Source organism: Arachis stenosperma, chromosome 1, assembly GCF_014773155.1.
Source record: "Arachis stenosperma cultivar V10309 chromosome 1, arast.V10309.gnm1.PFL2, whole genome shotgun sequence".
NCBI classification, from domain to species: Eukaryota; Viridiplantae; Streptophyta; class Magnoliopsida; order Fabales; family Fabaceae; genus Arachis; species Arachis stenosperma.
This window is the reverse complement of record NC_080377.1, coordinates 6,368,230-6,382,614: the sequence shown is the minus strand read 5'-3', so window position 1 is coordinate 6,382,614 and position 14,385 is coordinate 6,368,230. Positions and strand designations below refer to the sequence as shown.

The 14,385-nt window shown below is 35.3% G+C and overlaps 1 protein-coding gene across 1 annotated transcript; it reads right to left on the bottom strand.

The window, feature by feature from the left end:
* Nucleotides 1-8,060: 8,060 nt before the first annotated feature.
* LOC130974270 (uncharacterized) lies at nt 8,061-10,563 on the bottom strand. The gene is made up of 3 exons (XM_057899074.1): nt 10,324-10,563; nt 9,981-10,203; nt 8,061-8,317 (listed from the first exon to the last, which is right to left on the bottom strand). Exons 1-3 carry the CDS (start codon nt 10,561-10,563, stop codon nt 8,061-8,063), a joined length of 720 nt encoding a protein of 239 aa, XP_057755057.1.
* Nucleotides 10,564-14,385: the final 3,822 nt, after the last annotated feature.

Here is a 14,385-nt window from a genome sequence, read left to right as displayed (position 1 = left end):
TGGTAACAAAACCACTAACATCATTCACTATCAAAACTACTAACATCATTCACTATCAAAACCACTAACAATATATATATATATATATAAAAGAAAATAAATTATTCACTCCTATTTTAAAAGAATAAGTTCGCACTAGTCTCTTTGTTGATGACACCAACTATATAAGCTACTCCATTCAAACAAAAAGTCGGTCCGAATTATCCCTATCGGCTAAATATTCTGTTCAAGTCTTTGTTGGAATCATACTGGGTTGTTTTCTCTGAAATTTGGTGGGATATGAATTTAGAATAGTGATTGTTACTTCAAACTCCTTATATAGATAAAATAGGGAGTAATTCGAAATAGCCTATTTCGAATTACTATGGGCACGACAAATTGACTAGTTCGAATCAAAATGATTTGAATTAGTGTATGTTAGTGTGTGTAATTCAAATTAGATTGATTCGAATTAGTATATGTAATTCGAATCAGGGTAATTCGAATTAGTGTGTGAGTGTGTGTAATTCTAATCAGTATGATTCAAATTACTATGCATATATAATTTGGATTGCACTAATTCAAACTATATAAAAAATTGCTCTTGATAGAACTTTGTAATATTTTTTGTTTTAGTAGAATTGTATAAAATTACCCTATACTTAGTTTATATACGTCATTTGTCCGATAATATATGTTATGTTTCACTTTTAGTTGATAATTATTATTTTATGTTGTGTGTTATTCTAAAATTTTTTTTATAAAAATAAAAATTTTACTATGAAAAGTACAATGATGAAGATGAAATATAATTTAGAAAAACTATATAAAGATGATGCATTATCAATTACACAAGTCACAATATCACTCTCTTCTGATTCATGAAAAACTTACTTTTATATTCCTTCTAAATATTTTTTATATATATAAATATAATTTGTATTTTCAAATATATTGGCTTTATCCTATCTCTATACTCTATATGAAGAAAGATATTGGCTTCTTATTTTAATTTTTTTTGGTGACTGCTTCTTATTTTAATTTGTATTTCAGTTTTAAAAATTAAAAATATCATTTTTCTAAAATATAAAAATATCATTTTAATTTTTTTTGTGATGTCTTCATCTAAACATTGTCTAATATTTAAAGGAGGCAAATTAAGAAAATTTAGACCAAAATCACAAAATAAATTCTCTTTGGCCAAACGATTTGCTACTCTGTTGCCTTCTCAGTAGATGTGCTTGAACGTAACCTCCCAATCTTATTTTAACAGGACACCGATAAATCGCACTAAAATGGAAGCCATGAAAGAAAAAACAAAAAGGTAGATGAGATGAGATGAGATCCACCAAGAGTGGAGGGGAAAAGTTTTGCCGACACATGGTACGCAAGACATGGCGCAGTGAAACACGGGACTAACGGAAATCTTTCATTCAATTTCAAAAACTTGATTCCTGTTACGTAAAGCCACTTTGAATGCCCCATTCCCCTGTTCCATGGCCCACGCATTTCCTAATAATACTTCCAAAAAGGCAAAAACAATATTATACTTTTGGAAATATTTCAAGTGTTTCGAAGAGCACCGATATACCAATTATTTTAACCGTTGATTTCAATTAATATATATTATATATATTTTTTATAATTCAGATCAACGGTTAAAACAACTGGTGCACCGGTATTTCCGGTGCACTTGAAATGCTTCCTATACTTTCTTTTGTAGATAAAAATAATTTTGGAAAATATGTTACAAGGGATGAAACTAGATAAAATATTAGAAGGAGATTAAAAATATTTACACAATAAAATAATATTAAAATAAAATTTTAAAAGAGACTAAACTGAAATTTACATGAAATTTACATGTAAAAAATTAAAATTAAAAAGACTATTACCCCCTTTCTCTGTATTCACCCCTGTATATAAATTGCAATAGACTAATAGTTACAGCCTTATAGGATGAAAATTTGTCCTACTCAAAATATTTGGAATTTTACTATCTTTTTTAACCAAGTTAGATTAGTCTTGGTGATTAATTCACTAACTCGTTTAAGTAAGTGTTGAAGATTCGAATCCTTTCTTAAATAGAGTTTCAATCCCCAACAAATTAGTCCTTTACCTGCTGGCTATGATACACGGACACGGGACACGACACGATACAAGACGCGCCGACACGCAAATTTTAAAATCTTATAAGACATGGAGACACGCATACATATAAAATATAAAGTATCTTTTAGACAAAACGTAATGATATTTTGATATTTTACTGATATTAAAATATAAATTAATTTTTTAATTATTTTTAATGTCTTATTTTAATTATATCAAGTATTTAAAATATTCTTTGATGGTTTCAGTGGCTAAGAGAAGGGGGGGTTGAATCTTAGCCCCCTTTTAAATGCTGGCACTTGCTGACCTTCAGAAGAGACTTTTTTGTTTTTGCTCGTCACTTGACACGAGCAACTCAGTTTTGTCTCGTCCCTTGCCACGAGACTTTTTGTTTTGTCTCGTCACTTGGCACGAGATAATTCTGGCTTTTGCTCCTGTGTAATTGAAAACCGAATTGGAGTAGAAGGAGAAGAAGATTGCACCACGATGTATCCTGGTTCGGCTGCTAAATGCAGTGCAGCCTACATCCAGTCTCCATCACAAACATGATGGAATTTCACTATAATCAATCTGATTACAACTTGTAAAGTGCTAACCCAACTTACAAGGGGATTCCACAGAATCATGATACACAACATAGATGAACAAAGGACCTCTAAGACATCTATGGCTTTTCTTTCAATTTTGCACTCTCTGCCTTTTTCCGCTCTATGGCTTTTTCATTACAAACCTCACTGTTTGCCTTTTACCATGAGACTCAAGACATGACAAAATTAAACAGAAAAATTACAAAACAGAATACATTGAAGGAGAAGAGAAATCTGTTAGCTCAGGTAGCTCTGAGAACTCTGTGCCTTGCACTCTCAAATTTTCTCCTTGCTTCAAACAGTGGTTGTTTTCCCTTTTTAAACAAGAAGAAAGCCTCCACACTTGAAGCCAAAACCGAACCAACTTTCTTCCTCCTTCAACAAACACAGAACCGGTTCGGCCACTCAGAGAGAGAAGAGATAACCATGCATTAACCAACATGCAATTACCTCTAGTCCTTTCTTGATCATCAACCTTCATCAATCCGGGCTCTCCATCCTTGGCTTCCTCTCCAAGATGGATTTCTGGCCCTTGATGCCTCATGATGATGATGACTTCATCTGCTTCAATCCCTGCCTTCAACCATCACTTCGCCACTCTAGCTACTCCCTGTGGTGGTTGAGCAGAATCAAAGACAAGCCATGCTTCAAGAATCTCCTCTAGCTGGCCGAATCTTCTTCTTCCATTTTTGAACATGAAAGGCTCAAGATAGCTTCACCAAACTATCCACATTTGGTAAGCATCTTAGCCACAGCTCATCTTTCTTTTGGTATGTTTTCTTGCCATCATTAGCTTGATGGTCTTAGGCGCATGCAACTTCTTCCTTTCGGTGTTGAAGAACATTGGTTCCATTATTTCCTGGACAAGGACCGAATAGAGAAGAAGAAAGAGATGAGAGAGAGTGAAAAGAATCTGAAGAAAAGAAAAGCAATGTAAAGAAGTTAAACAAATTAATTAGGCATAGCTTGCTTTTACTTCCCTTAACATAGAGTGGTGTGTAAGTCATAATAACCATCAATCACTTCAGCTGAATTTTTCTCTCTCATGTTCCCCATGCATTAATTAACAATGTAATAGATTTTGAAATCCATCACATGGTTAGTACTTGGTTCCGTTGGAAGCACTTGGCTTTCATTTTTCCTTGGTTTCGGACCAAGCATGGAACCTATTCTCTTTAATATAATTTGGGCTTGTGACAATATGATCAAAGCTGGCCCATTTGATAAGCATTTGCTTTCCTGATGCAATTGTGTAGCGGATCAAGCATAGGAAGCAAATAAGAAAGCATTTGGTTGGGCTTGCAACATTAATATTTATTCTGGCCCATTTATAACTAGCCTTAATTACAAACACAAGGCTGAACCAAAAATTGCAACAGTTGGGCTTTTTAATTTTCTTTTGTTTCGGCCCAACACAAAATCTGCACAACAAAATTATTAATTAAGCAAATATGAATTAAGATCAGAATTAATAATTTTGTAATTTAATATTTTAATAATGTTTGTTCATCATCAAAATTAGATAAGAGTTTTCCAAACTCATCAATCTCCCCCTTGATGACAAACATTATTAAAATTGAAATGGAAAGAAATTTAAAGATTGAGTAAGAAATACTCCCTTTTATTTGAATTTCTCCCCCTTTCAAAATGTCACATGGCTCCCCCTTAATATATGCTATTTTACTAAGGGAAGCATAAACCTGTAACATTTAAAATCAAGCTTCAAGTAACAATGTTATTCAGCAAATTTTATAATGCTAAATTGCTTGATTTATGAGCAGTTTTAATTGATAATCAAAACTCATTTGATATCATAAACTGATTTACTGCTCAAACCATTTCATACAACACACAGCTATCCAAAAAATTTTCAAACATTTTCCTGTTTTAGAATATCAAAGCAAAACAATATGATGAAAAAATTGAAGAAACATAACAAGGCAGTTTTGATATGTTACACAATTAAAGGAACTGCCAAAAATAAATTTTCAATCCAACAAGTTTATCAATGATGAATCAATCAGCCAGGCATCAAAATAAATCAATCATTATAAACCAAATGCCAAATAAACTAATCATGATAAACTACAACATGCAGTTCAAACAATAATGATTAATGCAATAACAACATGCATTCTTTGAACAAGGGTGATCATGAAACATGCATTCTTTGAACAAGGGCGATCATGAATTTTCAAATGAAAATTTCATCCCCTGTTCCTCTGTTTTTCCAGCCCCTGTTTCGTTCCAATTTCAATTTTGGAACCTAAATTTCCTCCCCCTTTTGTCAACAAAGGGACACCTGCACTAGCCATGATTAATATAGCAAAAAGTTCAAGATAGAATAGCCAAAGTGTATCACAGTATTGATACAACCGATTAGAAGTTCGAACATGAACCAAATAATACCAGAATTTACATAAAACATCAGATTGATTGTACTCCTGATTCAGAATCAGTATTCTGGTTACCATCTCCTTCTCCCTTTATGAGTGAAACCTTGTTCTCAACATCTTCATTTGTGAAATCAACTTTAAAATATTCAAAGATGCAGGTGAGAAACATCCCATATGGTAGATTAGGCCTTTTTGAACTCTTGACAGATTTCCACATGTGCCTTATCATAAGGTATGCAAAAGATATTTGAGATGAAGTAATGAGAGCAAACAGGACAAGAAAGTCAGACACTGTTATTCGATGGCGTGGACCACTTTGTGGTATGAGAACATGAGATATGATCTTATAAAGAAGAATTGTCTTATCTGGACCAAGTTCTCTGAGAGTTGATGCCGTACCATCCATTTTGGAGAGACCTTTGCAGGTGTGATTTAAAGCCATCTGGTAGGTGATTCCAACCTGTAAATCCCATTTCTTAGACATGTATGTTCTTGGTCCTTCTTCTTTGTAACCTAGAGCCATTCCAATGGTTCCAGTATCAAGAATGATATGACTCTTCTTCACATATGAGTAGATTGTGCCATCAATAAGTCTCATGTTGGCGTAGAACTCACGGACTAAACACGGGTAAACTGGCTTCCGGATGTGAAGCAGAGGGGTCCATTGAAGATTATCAAACAGAGAGGAGACATTGATCCCTTTGTTGAAGAGTGAGTCTAGGCTGACTAGATAAGTAGCACAGAGATCGCGTTCTTTCAGAACTTCATTGTGGAATTCATGGGAAGCACATGAGTCGAACCTAGATGGATCATAGTGAGAATGTGGCTTATGAAACCTTTTCTTGAAATCCCATGACTCCAAATTTGCTGGCTCCTTGGTGTCATTTAAAGCAATCCCTTTGAACTTCTGAGTGCTCTTTTCGGTTGTGTCCTTTTTGTTCATGATAATGAGATTGAAAGGGTAGAAGATGAGAGAGTGAATTAAACCGAATTGTGTGAGAGAAGATGGATGGAATAAATGTAGAATGAAAGGAGAATATGAGATAGTTAATGCACAAGGTGGGTAATTAATGACCAGGGTGATTTCCAAAAGTTTGAAAAGATGGTTTCCTTATATCAAGGGATTAGTTGAAAAAGAGGGATTTGATTTGACCTATGCTTCTTCCAAAAGATATGATAAGACAATCAAGAGATTTTGTGGATATATTTTTTCAAACAAAATGGAAAACTATCAAGGCTGTTATGGTGGGGTCATGAAATTTGGTGGGGCCCATAAAATTTTGAATTCTGCTTTGCCTCCCCCTAGACCACAGCTTCTTCCATTATGCCATTATCTCGTCCAAACCTACGAGCAAAACAGAACAGAGTCACAAATTTACAGATTTTCAATAAAACTCAAATCAAACATTCCCAAACTTTTTCTCAATGAACAGAATCTGTCTTCACAGAGAGGTTTTGTAAAAATATCAGCAATTTGGTCTTCAGATTTTACAAATTGAATATCAATAGTACCCTTTTGCACATGTTCCCTAATAAAATGATATTTTATCTCAATGTGCTTAGTTCTTGAGTGCAGAACTGGATTTTTTGAAATATTTATAGCACTCATATTATCACAAAATAAGGGTATACTATTGATTTTTAATTTGTAATCTTCCAATTGTGTTTTTAACCAAATTAATTGTGAGCAACAAGCAGATGCGGAAACATATTCGGCTTCAGCAGTGGATAGAGCCACTGTGGCTTGCTTCTTGCTTGACCACATGTTGAGTGAGCTTCCAAGGAAGCAACACATGCCGGAGGTGCTCCTCCTATCCACCCGATCTCCCGCATAATCTGCATCACAAAACCCTACTGCACAAAAGTCATCAGATTTAGGATACCATAATCCATAATTACAAGTTCCTTTAATGTATCTAATGATGCGTTTAACAGCCGTGAGGTGGGATTCTTTTGGATAAGATTGAAACCTTGAACATACACCCACACTTTGGACTATATCCGGTCTAGAGGAGGTAAGGTACATGAGTGAACCTATCATTCCTCTATACCTTGTTTCGTCCACATCTTGACCATCATCATCTTTTTCAAGTTTAGTATTGGGATGCATAGGAGTGCCCATTGATTTGGAATTTTCTAGGCCAAACCTTTTGATAAGTTCTTTTGCATACTTTCCTTGGTGAATAAAAGTACCACTAGGAGTTTGCTTAATTTGGAGGCCAAGAAAGAAAGTAAGCTCTCCCATTAAACTCATCTCAAACTCACTAGTCATGAGTTTTCCAAACTCTTCACACAAGGAGACATTGGCCGAACCAAATACAATGTCATCAACATAAACTTGAACAAGAAGAATATCATCATTAGATGCTTTAATGAATAAGGTAGTGTCGGTAGTTCCCCTTTGAAAATGATTTTCCAACAAGAAGGCACTAAGCCTTTCATACCAAGCTCTTGGAGCTTGTCTAAGACCATAAAGAGCCTTAGTTAATTTAAAAACATGATTTGGAAATTCTTTATGTTCAAAACCGGGGGGTTGAGCCACATACACTTCCCTATCAATAAAACCATTAAGGAATGCACACTTAACATCCATTTGAAACATTTTGAAACCCTTATGGGCAGCATAAGCGAGAAGCAACCTAATTGCTTCCATTCTAGCTACCGGAGCAAAAGACTCATCAAAATCAATACCCTCTTCTTGATCGTAACCTTGGGCCACTAATCTAGCCTTGTTACGAACAATTTTTCCATCCTCACCAAGTTTATTTTTAAAAACCCACTTAGTACCCGTTACCTTCTTACCATCCGGATGAGGTACTAATGTCCAAACCTTATTCTTATCAAATTGAGCAAGCTCCTCTTGCATTGCTTTGACCCATGATGGATCCTCAAGAGCTTGTTTGACATTGTTGGGCTCTATTTGTGACAAGAAAGCAAGATTGCTAGGTTCGGTTGACCTTTTGGTGGATGATCTTGTTGTTACTCCTTAAGAGGGATCACCAATGATGAAGTCATGAGGATAGCCCCTCATGGATTTCCATTCTCTAGGTTTTCGGACAGGTGTTGAGCTTTGATGAACTTCTGATTGTCTCACTGTTTCAGTTTCTCGTCCCTGCTCAGGAGACAAATCGGGAGTTTCTCCTTCAATCTGACGAGACAAAACTGGACTGGCAGATTCTTCATTCTGGACAGATTTGGGATTTTCTTTGCTTGTTTCAGCTCCTTCTCCATCTGAATCATTATCTATCACAGTACTGGGAATTAAGTTAGAATCACAAAAAGTAACATGTATGGATTCCTCTATTGTCCTATGTTCCTTGAGATAAATTCTATAAGCCTTGCTTGTGGTGGAATATCCAACAAACATTCCTTCATAGGATTTTGGATCAAATTTTCCAAGATTTTCTTTATTGTTAAGTACAAAGCATTTGCATCCAAAAACATGAAAGTACTTAAGATTTGGGGGGGTTCCTTTCCATAGCTCATAAGGAGTTTTCTTTAACCCTTTTCTAATGATTGTTCTATTCAAAATATAACATGCTGTGTTCACAGCTTCAGCCCATAAAAATTTAGGAATTTCACTCTCACATAGCATAGCCCTAGTCATTTCTTGAAGGCTTCGATTCTTTCTTTCAACTACCCCATTTTGTTGGGGTGTTCTAGGGCATGAGAAATTATGAGAAATCCCTAAGTCATCACAGAATTTTTCAAAATCTTGATTTTCAAATTCTCTTCCGTGATCACTTCTCAAATGGGCAATTTTCAAATCTTTTTCATTTTGAATTTTCTTACAAAGGGTGGAAAAGGCATAAAACGCATCATTCTTATGAGCAAGGAAGAGTACCCAACCAAATCTAGAGTAATCATCAACCACAACAAGACCATAATGTTTACCTCCCAAACTTTGAGTTCTAGTAGGACCAAAAAGATCAATATGTAACATTTCCAATGGCCTTTTGGTTGAGATTCCATCTTTTAATTTAAAAGAGGATTTTACTTGTTTGCCCAATTGGCAAGCTTCACAAGTAAGATCCTTATCAAACTTGATGTTCGGAATTCCTCTAACCAAATTCCTTTTGACTAGCTTAGAAATTTGGTACATGCTAGCATGTCCCAACTTTCTATGCCAAAGCCATTTTTCAGATTCAAGAGAGGTGAAGCATGTTACATTTTGTTCCTTTAAATCCTCAAGAGTCAATCCATACACATTATTGCATCTTTTAGCTTCAAATAAAACATCCCCAGTTTTCTCACAAACAACCAAACAAACAAACTTCTTAAAGATAACATCAAAACCTAAATCACACAATTGACTAACACTAAGTAAGTTATGTTTCAAACCATTTACAAGAAGCACATCATTTATACAAGAAGAAAAGTTTTTACCAACTTTCCCAACAGCCACTATTTTTTCTTTTGCATCATCACCAAAGGTAACAAGTCCTCCATCATATTCATCAAGCTTTATGAAGAAGGTTGTCTTTCCGGTCATATGCCTAGAGCATCCGCTATCCATGTACCACATATTTTCCTTTTTCTTGGATGCTAGGCAGACCTACAAAATAAACTCAAGTGACCTTAGGTATCCAAATTTTCTTGGATCCTTTCACGTTAAACCATCTCTTATGTCCCAAATCATTGTAATAAAAAACAACTTTGTAAACTTTGTCACCAATCATTCTTTCACCAAAGAAGCATTAAACTGGAAAATGACCACTTCGGTTGCACATTCTACAAAATCTTGGAGTTGTAGTTTTGTTAAAGTGAGTTGGGTCTTGAAATGTTACATTATTTGAAGATGAGGCAATATTTTCAAAATGTGATTTTTCAGATTTATAAAATCCCAACCCAGCTTTATCATAAAGAGGTTTTTGACTAGCCAAGATTTGGTTCAAATTTTCAGAACTTTGGGTGAACTTGGCTAAGTCATCTTTAAGTCTTTCAACCTCTTTGAGCAACTCTTCATTTTGCTTAAAACAGTTCACATAAGCTAGAACAGAATGATCACTTTCACAGCTTCTAACTTGGGCTTTTAACAACTTGTTTTCTTCCACAAGATCACAAGCAGTTTCGGCCTCTCTTAGTTTTTCTTTGAGGAAATCATTTTCAGCTTTAAGAATGAAATTTTGCTGTTCAAGATCTTGATTCTCAGTTAGAAAACATCTTATTTTTTCAGAAAGGTGGTCTATCATGAGATGAAGGTCTTCAGTGTTAGAGTTTTGAAATGATACCTAATCTATCTCATTTGCCATAAGACAGTGCTGTGATTTAGTCTCAGACTCTTCATCATCATCATCTGAGTCATTTTCCAAATCTTCCCATGTGGCCATCAGTCCCTTCTTCTTCACTTTTTTCGGCTTCTCTTCCTTTTTTAACTTGGGACAATCAGATTTGAAATGACCCATTTCCTTGCAATTGAAACAGGTTACCTTGCTAAGATCTTTCTTTGTCCTCCTGGAGCCGCTGCCTTTGCTTTTGAGCTTTGCCATTTTCCTGAATTTTTTTGCAAACAACACAAACTCATTTTCAGAAGAGTTATCACTGGATTCATTATCCAGAGGGTTAGTCACAGAAGAAAAAGCAATTCCTTTCTTTTTTGAATCTTTTTTCAAATAGGAGTTTTCAAAGGCAAGTAAGTTTCCTCTCAAATCATCAAGTGTCATAGAATCTAAGTTACTACTCTCAGAAATAATTAAGGCTTTTGTTTCCCACTCTTTTGTGAGACATCTCAACACTCTTCTCACTAGCACAGATTCTGAATGTGTGATTCCAAGAGCATCTAAGCCAACAGTGATGATATTGAACTGTTCGAACAGTTCATCAATGGACTTTCCTTCCTTCATTGCAAACATTTCATATTCCCTGTTTAACATATCTGTTCGAGTCTTCTTTACAATAGTAGTTCCTTCATGAGTGATTTGCAACTTGTCCCAGATTTCCTTTGCCGTTGTGCATCGTGATACTCGTCGGTATTCCTCAAAGCTGATAGCACAGTTGAGAAGATTGGTTGCCTTGGCATTTAACTCCACCGTCTTCCTATCTTCCTCGGTCCAGCTTGCTTCTGGTTTAAGAGAGACTACTCCTTGAGCATTTGTGGTGGTTGGAAATTTAGGACCCTCCAAGATGATCTTCCAAAGTCTGTAATCCACGGCTTGTACAAATATCTTCATCCTCTCCTTCCAATAGGTATAATTTTTCCCATTGAAGAGGGGAGGTCTGTTGCTTGATTGACCTTCAGCCAGATTGTATGATAACACATTTGTGCCACTGTTTTCTGCCATGAGGATCTTTACTCCAAGCTGCAAAGCTTGATCTCTTTGAGACCAAGCTCTGATACCAATTGATGATTTCAGTGGCTAAGAGAAGGGGGGGTTGAATCTTAGCCCCCTTTTAAATGCTGGCACTTGCTGACCTTCAGAAGAGACTTTTTTGTTTTTGCTCGTCACTTGACACGAGCAACTCAGTTTTGTCTCGTCCCTTGCCACGAGACTTTTTGTTTTGTCTCGTCACTTGGCACGAGATAATTCTGGCTTTTGCTCCTGTGTAATTGAAAACCGAATTGGAGTAGAAGGAGAAGAAGATTGCACCACGATGTATCCTGGTTCGGCTGCTAAATGCAGTGCAGCCTACATCCAGTCTCCATCACAAACATGATGGAATTTCACTATAATCAATCTGATTACAACTTGTAAAGTGCTAACCCAACTTACAAGGGGATTCCACAGAATCATGATACACAACATAGATGAACAAAGGACCTCTAAGACATCTATGGCTTTTCTTTCAATTTTGCACTCTCTGCCTTTTTCCGCTCTATGGCTTTTTCATTACAAACCTCACTGTTTGCCTTTTACCATGAGACTCAAGACATGACAAAATTAAACAGAAAAATTACAAAACAGAATACATTGAAGGAGAAGAGAAATCTGTTAGCTCAGGTAGCTCTGAGAACTCTGTGCCTTGCACTCTCAAATTTTCTCCTTGCTTCAAACAGTGGTTGTTTTCCCTTTTTAAACAAGAAGAAAGCCTCCACACTTGAAGCCAAAACCGAACCAACTTTCTTCCTCCTTCAACAAACACAGAACCGGTTCGGCCACTCAGAGAGAGAAGAGATAACCATGCATTAACCAACATGCAATTACCTCTAGTCCTTTCTTGATCATCAACCTTCATCAATCCGGGCTCTCCATCCTTGGCTTCCTCTCCAAGATGGATTTCTGGCCCTTGATGCCTCATGATGATGATGACTTCATCTGCTTCAATCCCTGCCTTCAACCATCACTTCGCCACTCTAGCTACTCCCTGTGGTGGTTGAGCAGAATCAAAGACAAGCCATGCTTCAAGAATCTCCTCTAGCTGGCCGAATCTTCTTCTTCCATTTTTGAACATGAAAGGCTCAAGATAGCTTCACCAAAACTATCCACATTTGGTAAGCATCTTAGCCACAGCTCATCTTTCTTTTGGTATGTTTTCTTGCCATCATTAGCTTGATGGTCTTAGGCGCATGCAACTTCTTCCTTTCGGTGTTGAAGAACATTGGTTCCATTATTTCCTGGACAAGGACCGAATAGAGAAGAAGAAAGAGATGAGAGAGAGTGAAAAGAATCTGAAGAAAAGAAAAGCAATGTAAAGAAGTTAAACAAATTAATTAGGCATAGCTTGCTTTTACTTCCCTTAACATAGAGTGGTGTGTAAGTCATAATAACCATCAATCACTTCAGCTGAATTTTTCTCTCTCATGTTCCCCATGCATTAATTAACAATGTAATAGATTTTGAAATCCATCACATGGTTAGTACTTGGTTCCGTTGGAAGCACTTGGCTTTCATTTTTCCTTGGTTTCGGACCAAGCATGGAACCTATTCTCTTTAATATAATTTGGGCTTGTGACAATATGATCAAAGCTGGCCCATTTGATAAGCATTTGCTTTCCTGATGCAATTGTGTAGCGGATCAAGCATAGGAAGCAAATAAGAAAGCATTTGGTTGGGCTTGCAACATTAATATTTATTCTGGCCCATTTATAACTAGCCTTAATTACAAACACAAGGCTGAACCAAAAATTGCAACAGTTGGGCTTTTTAATTTTCTTTTGTTTCGGCCCAACACAAAATCTGCACAACAAAATTATTAATTAAGCAAATATGAATTAAGATCAGAATTAATAATTTTGTAATTTAATATTTTAATAATGTTTGTTCATCATCAAAATTAGATAAGAGTTTTCCAAACTCATCATTCTTTGTTATAATAAATAATAATATATACTATATCTAAATTTATTTTAAGAATATATTTTAAGAATAAGACTGGACACGCTGATACGTGATAGTATTTAGGTATGTCCAAATGTGTCCGGAGAAGAATTTTTTTTATTTTTTATTAAGATACAGTTTGGATAGCAGACACGCACATCAGACGAATGTCGGTAAGTGTTGCATCCGAAATGTGTCCGACACATGGACACGACAACTTAGCAAAGTGTCCGTGCTTCATAGCTTGCTGGACTAAAAAATATTGTAAAAAACAAAAAATAAATTAAAAAATAATATTACTATAATACTACTAACTAGTTTACTACTTTAACATTGACTTGTGCAATATATTCTTTTCATCTAAGAAAAACGATAGGAACCAATTTTAGTTAATTATTTATTCTTTAAAATTATTTTTTTTATTTCTTTTTACTCATAATATTTTTATTTTTATTTGGAGACATACTTAAAATAGACTATTGGTGTTGTGAGTGCTCTCGAATCAATTTTAAAACGGTAGTAGGAGATAATTGTAAAAAATTCCGATACTTAAATCAGTAAAAAATTTATACAAATTTATATGAATTGAGATTGGATGATACTTAAATTTGATTGACTATTTATAAGGGAGAATAATGACTTGATTATCACTACTGAGTAGTTTCTTATTCAATATGTGAAAAGTTATCTGTATTAAGCAGATATCTGCATGTGGATAATAAATTAATAACATAGATAATGGTGGAGAACAATAACTTTTTTCAAGTCGACTCATGCACGGATTGTAGTGCTCGTACCCAAATAGGTCGGGTAAAAACTCGCATAAGTTTTAGACTGGTAATTTGAACCATAATTTTGTATATTTAGATCCTGATATGAACAATTTATTTTCTGTCTCTTCTAATTATTCTTATTATTTCTTTTTCTACTAATTTCTCTTCACCCACGAATAGCGTGTAAACTTCAATGCCATTATCACTATTGTTGCCACTATAGCAAATAACAACACCAAGTCGTTCTCTATTTTAAACCATAATCGGCTACAAGCATTCCATC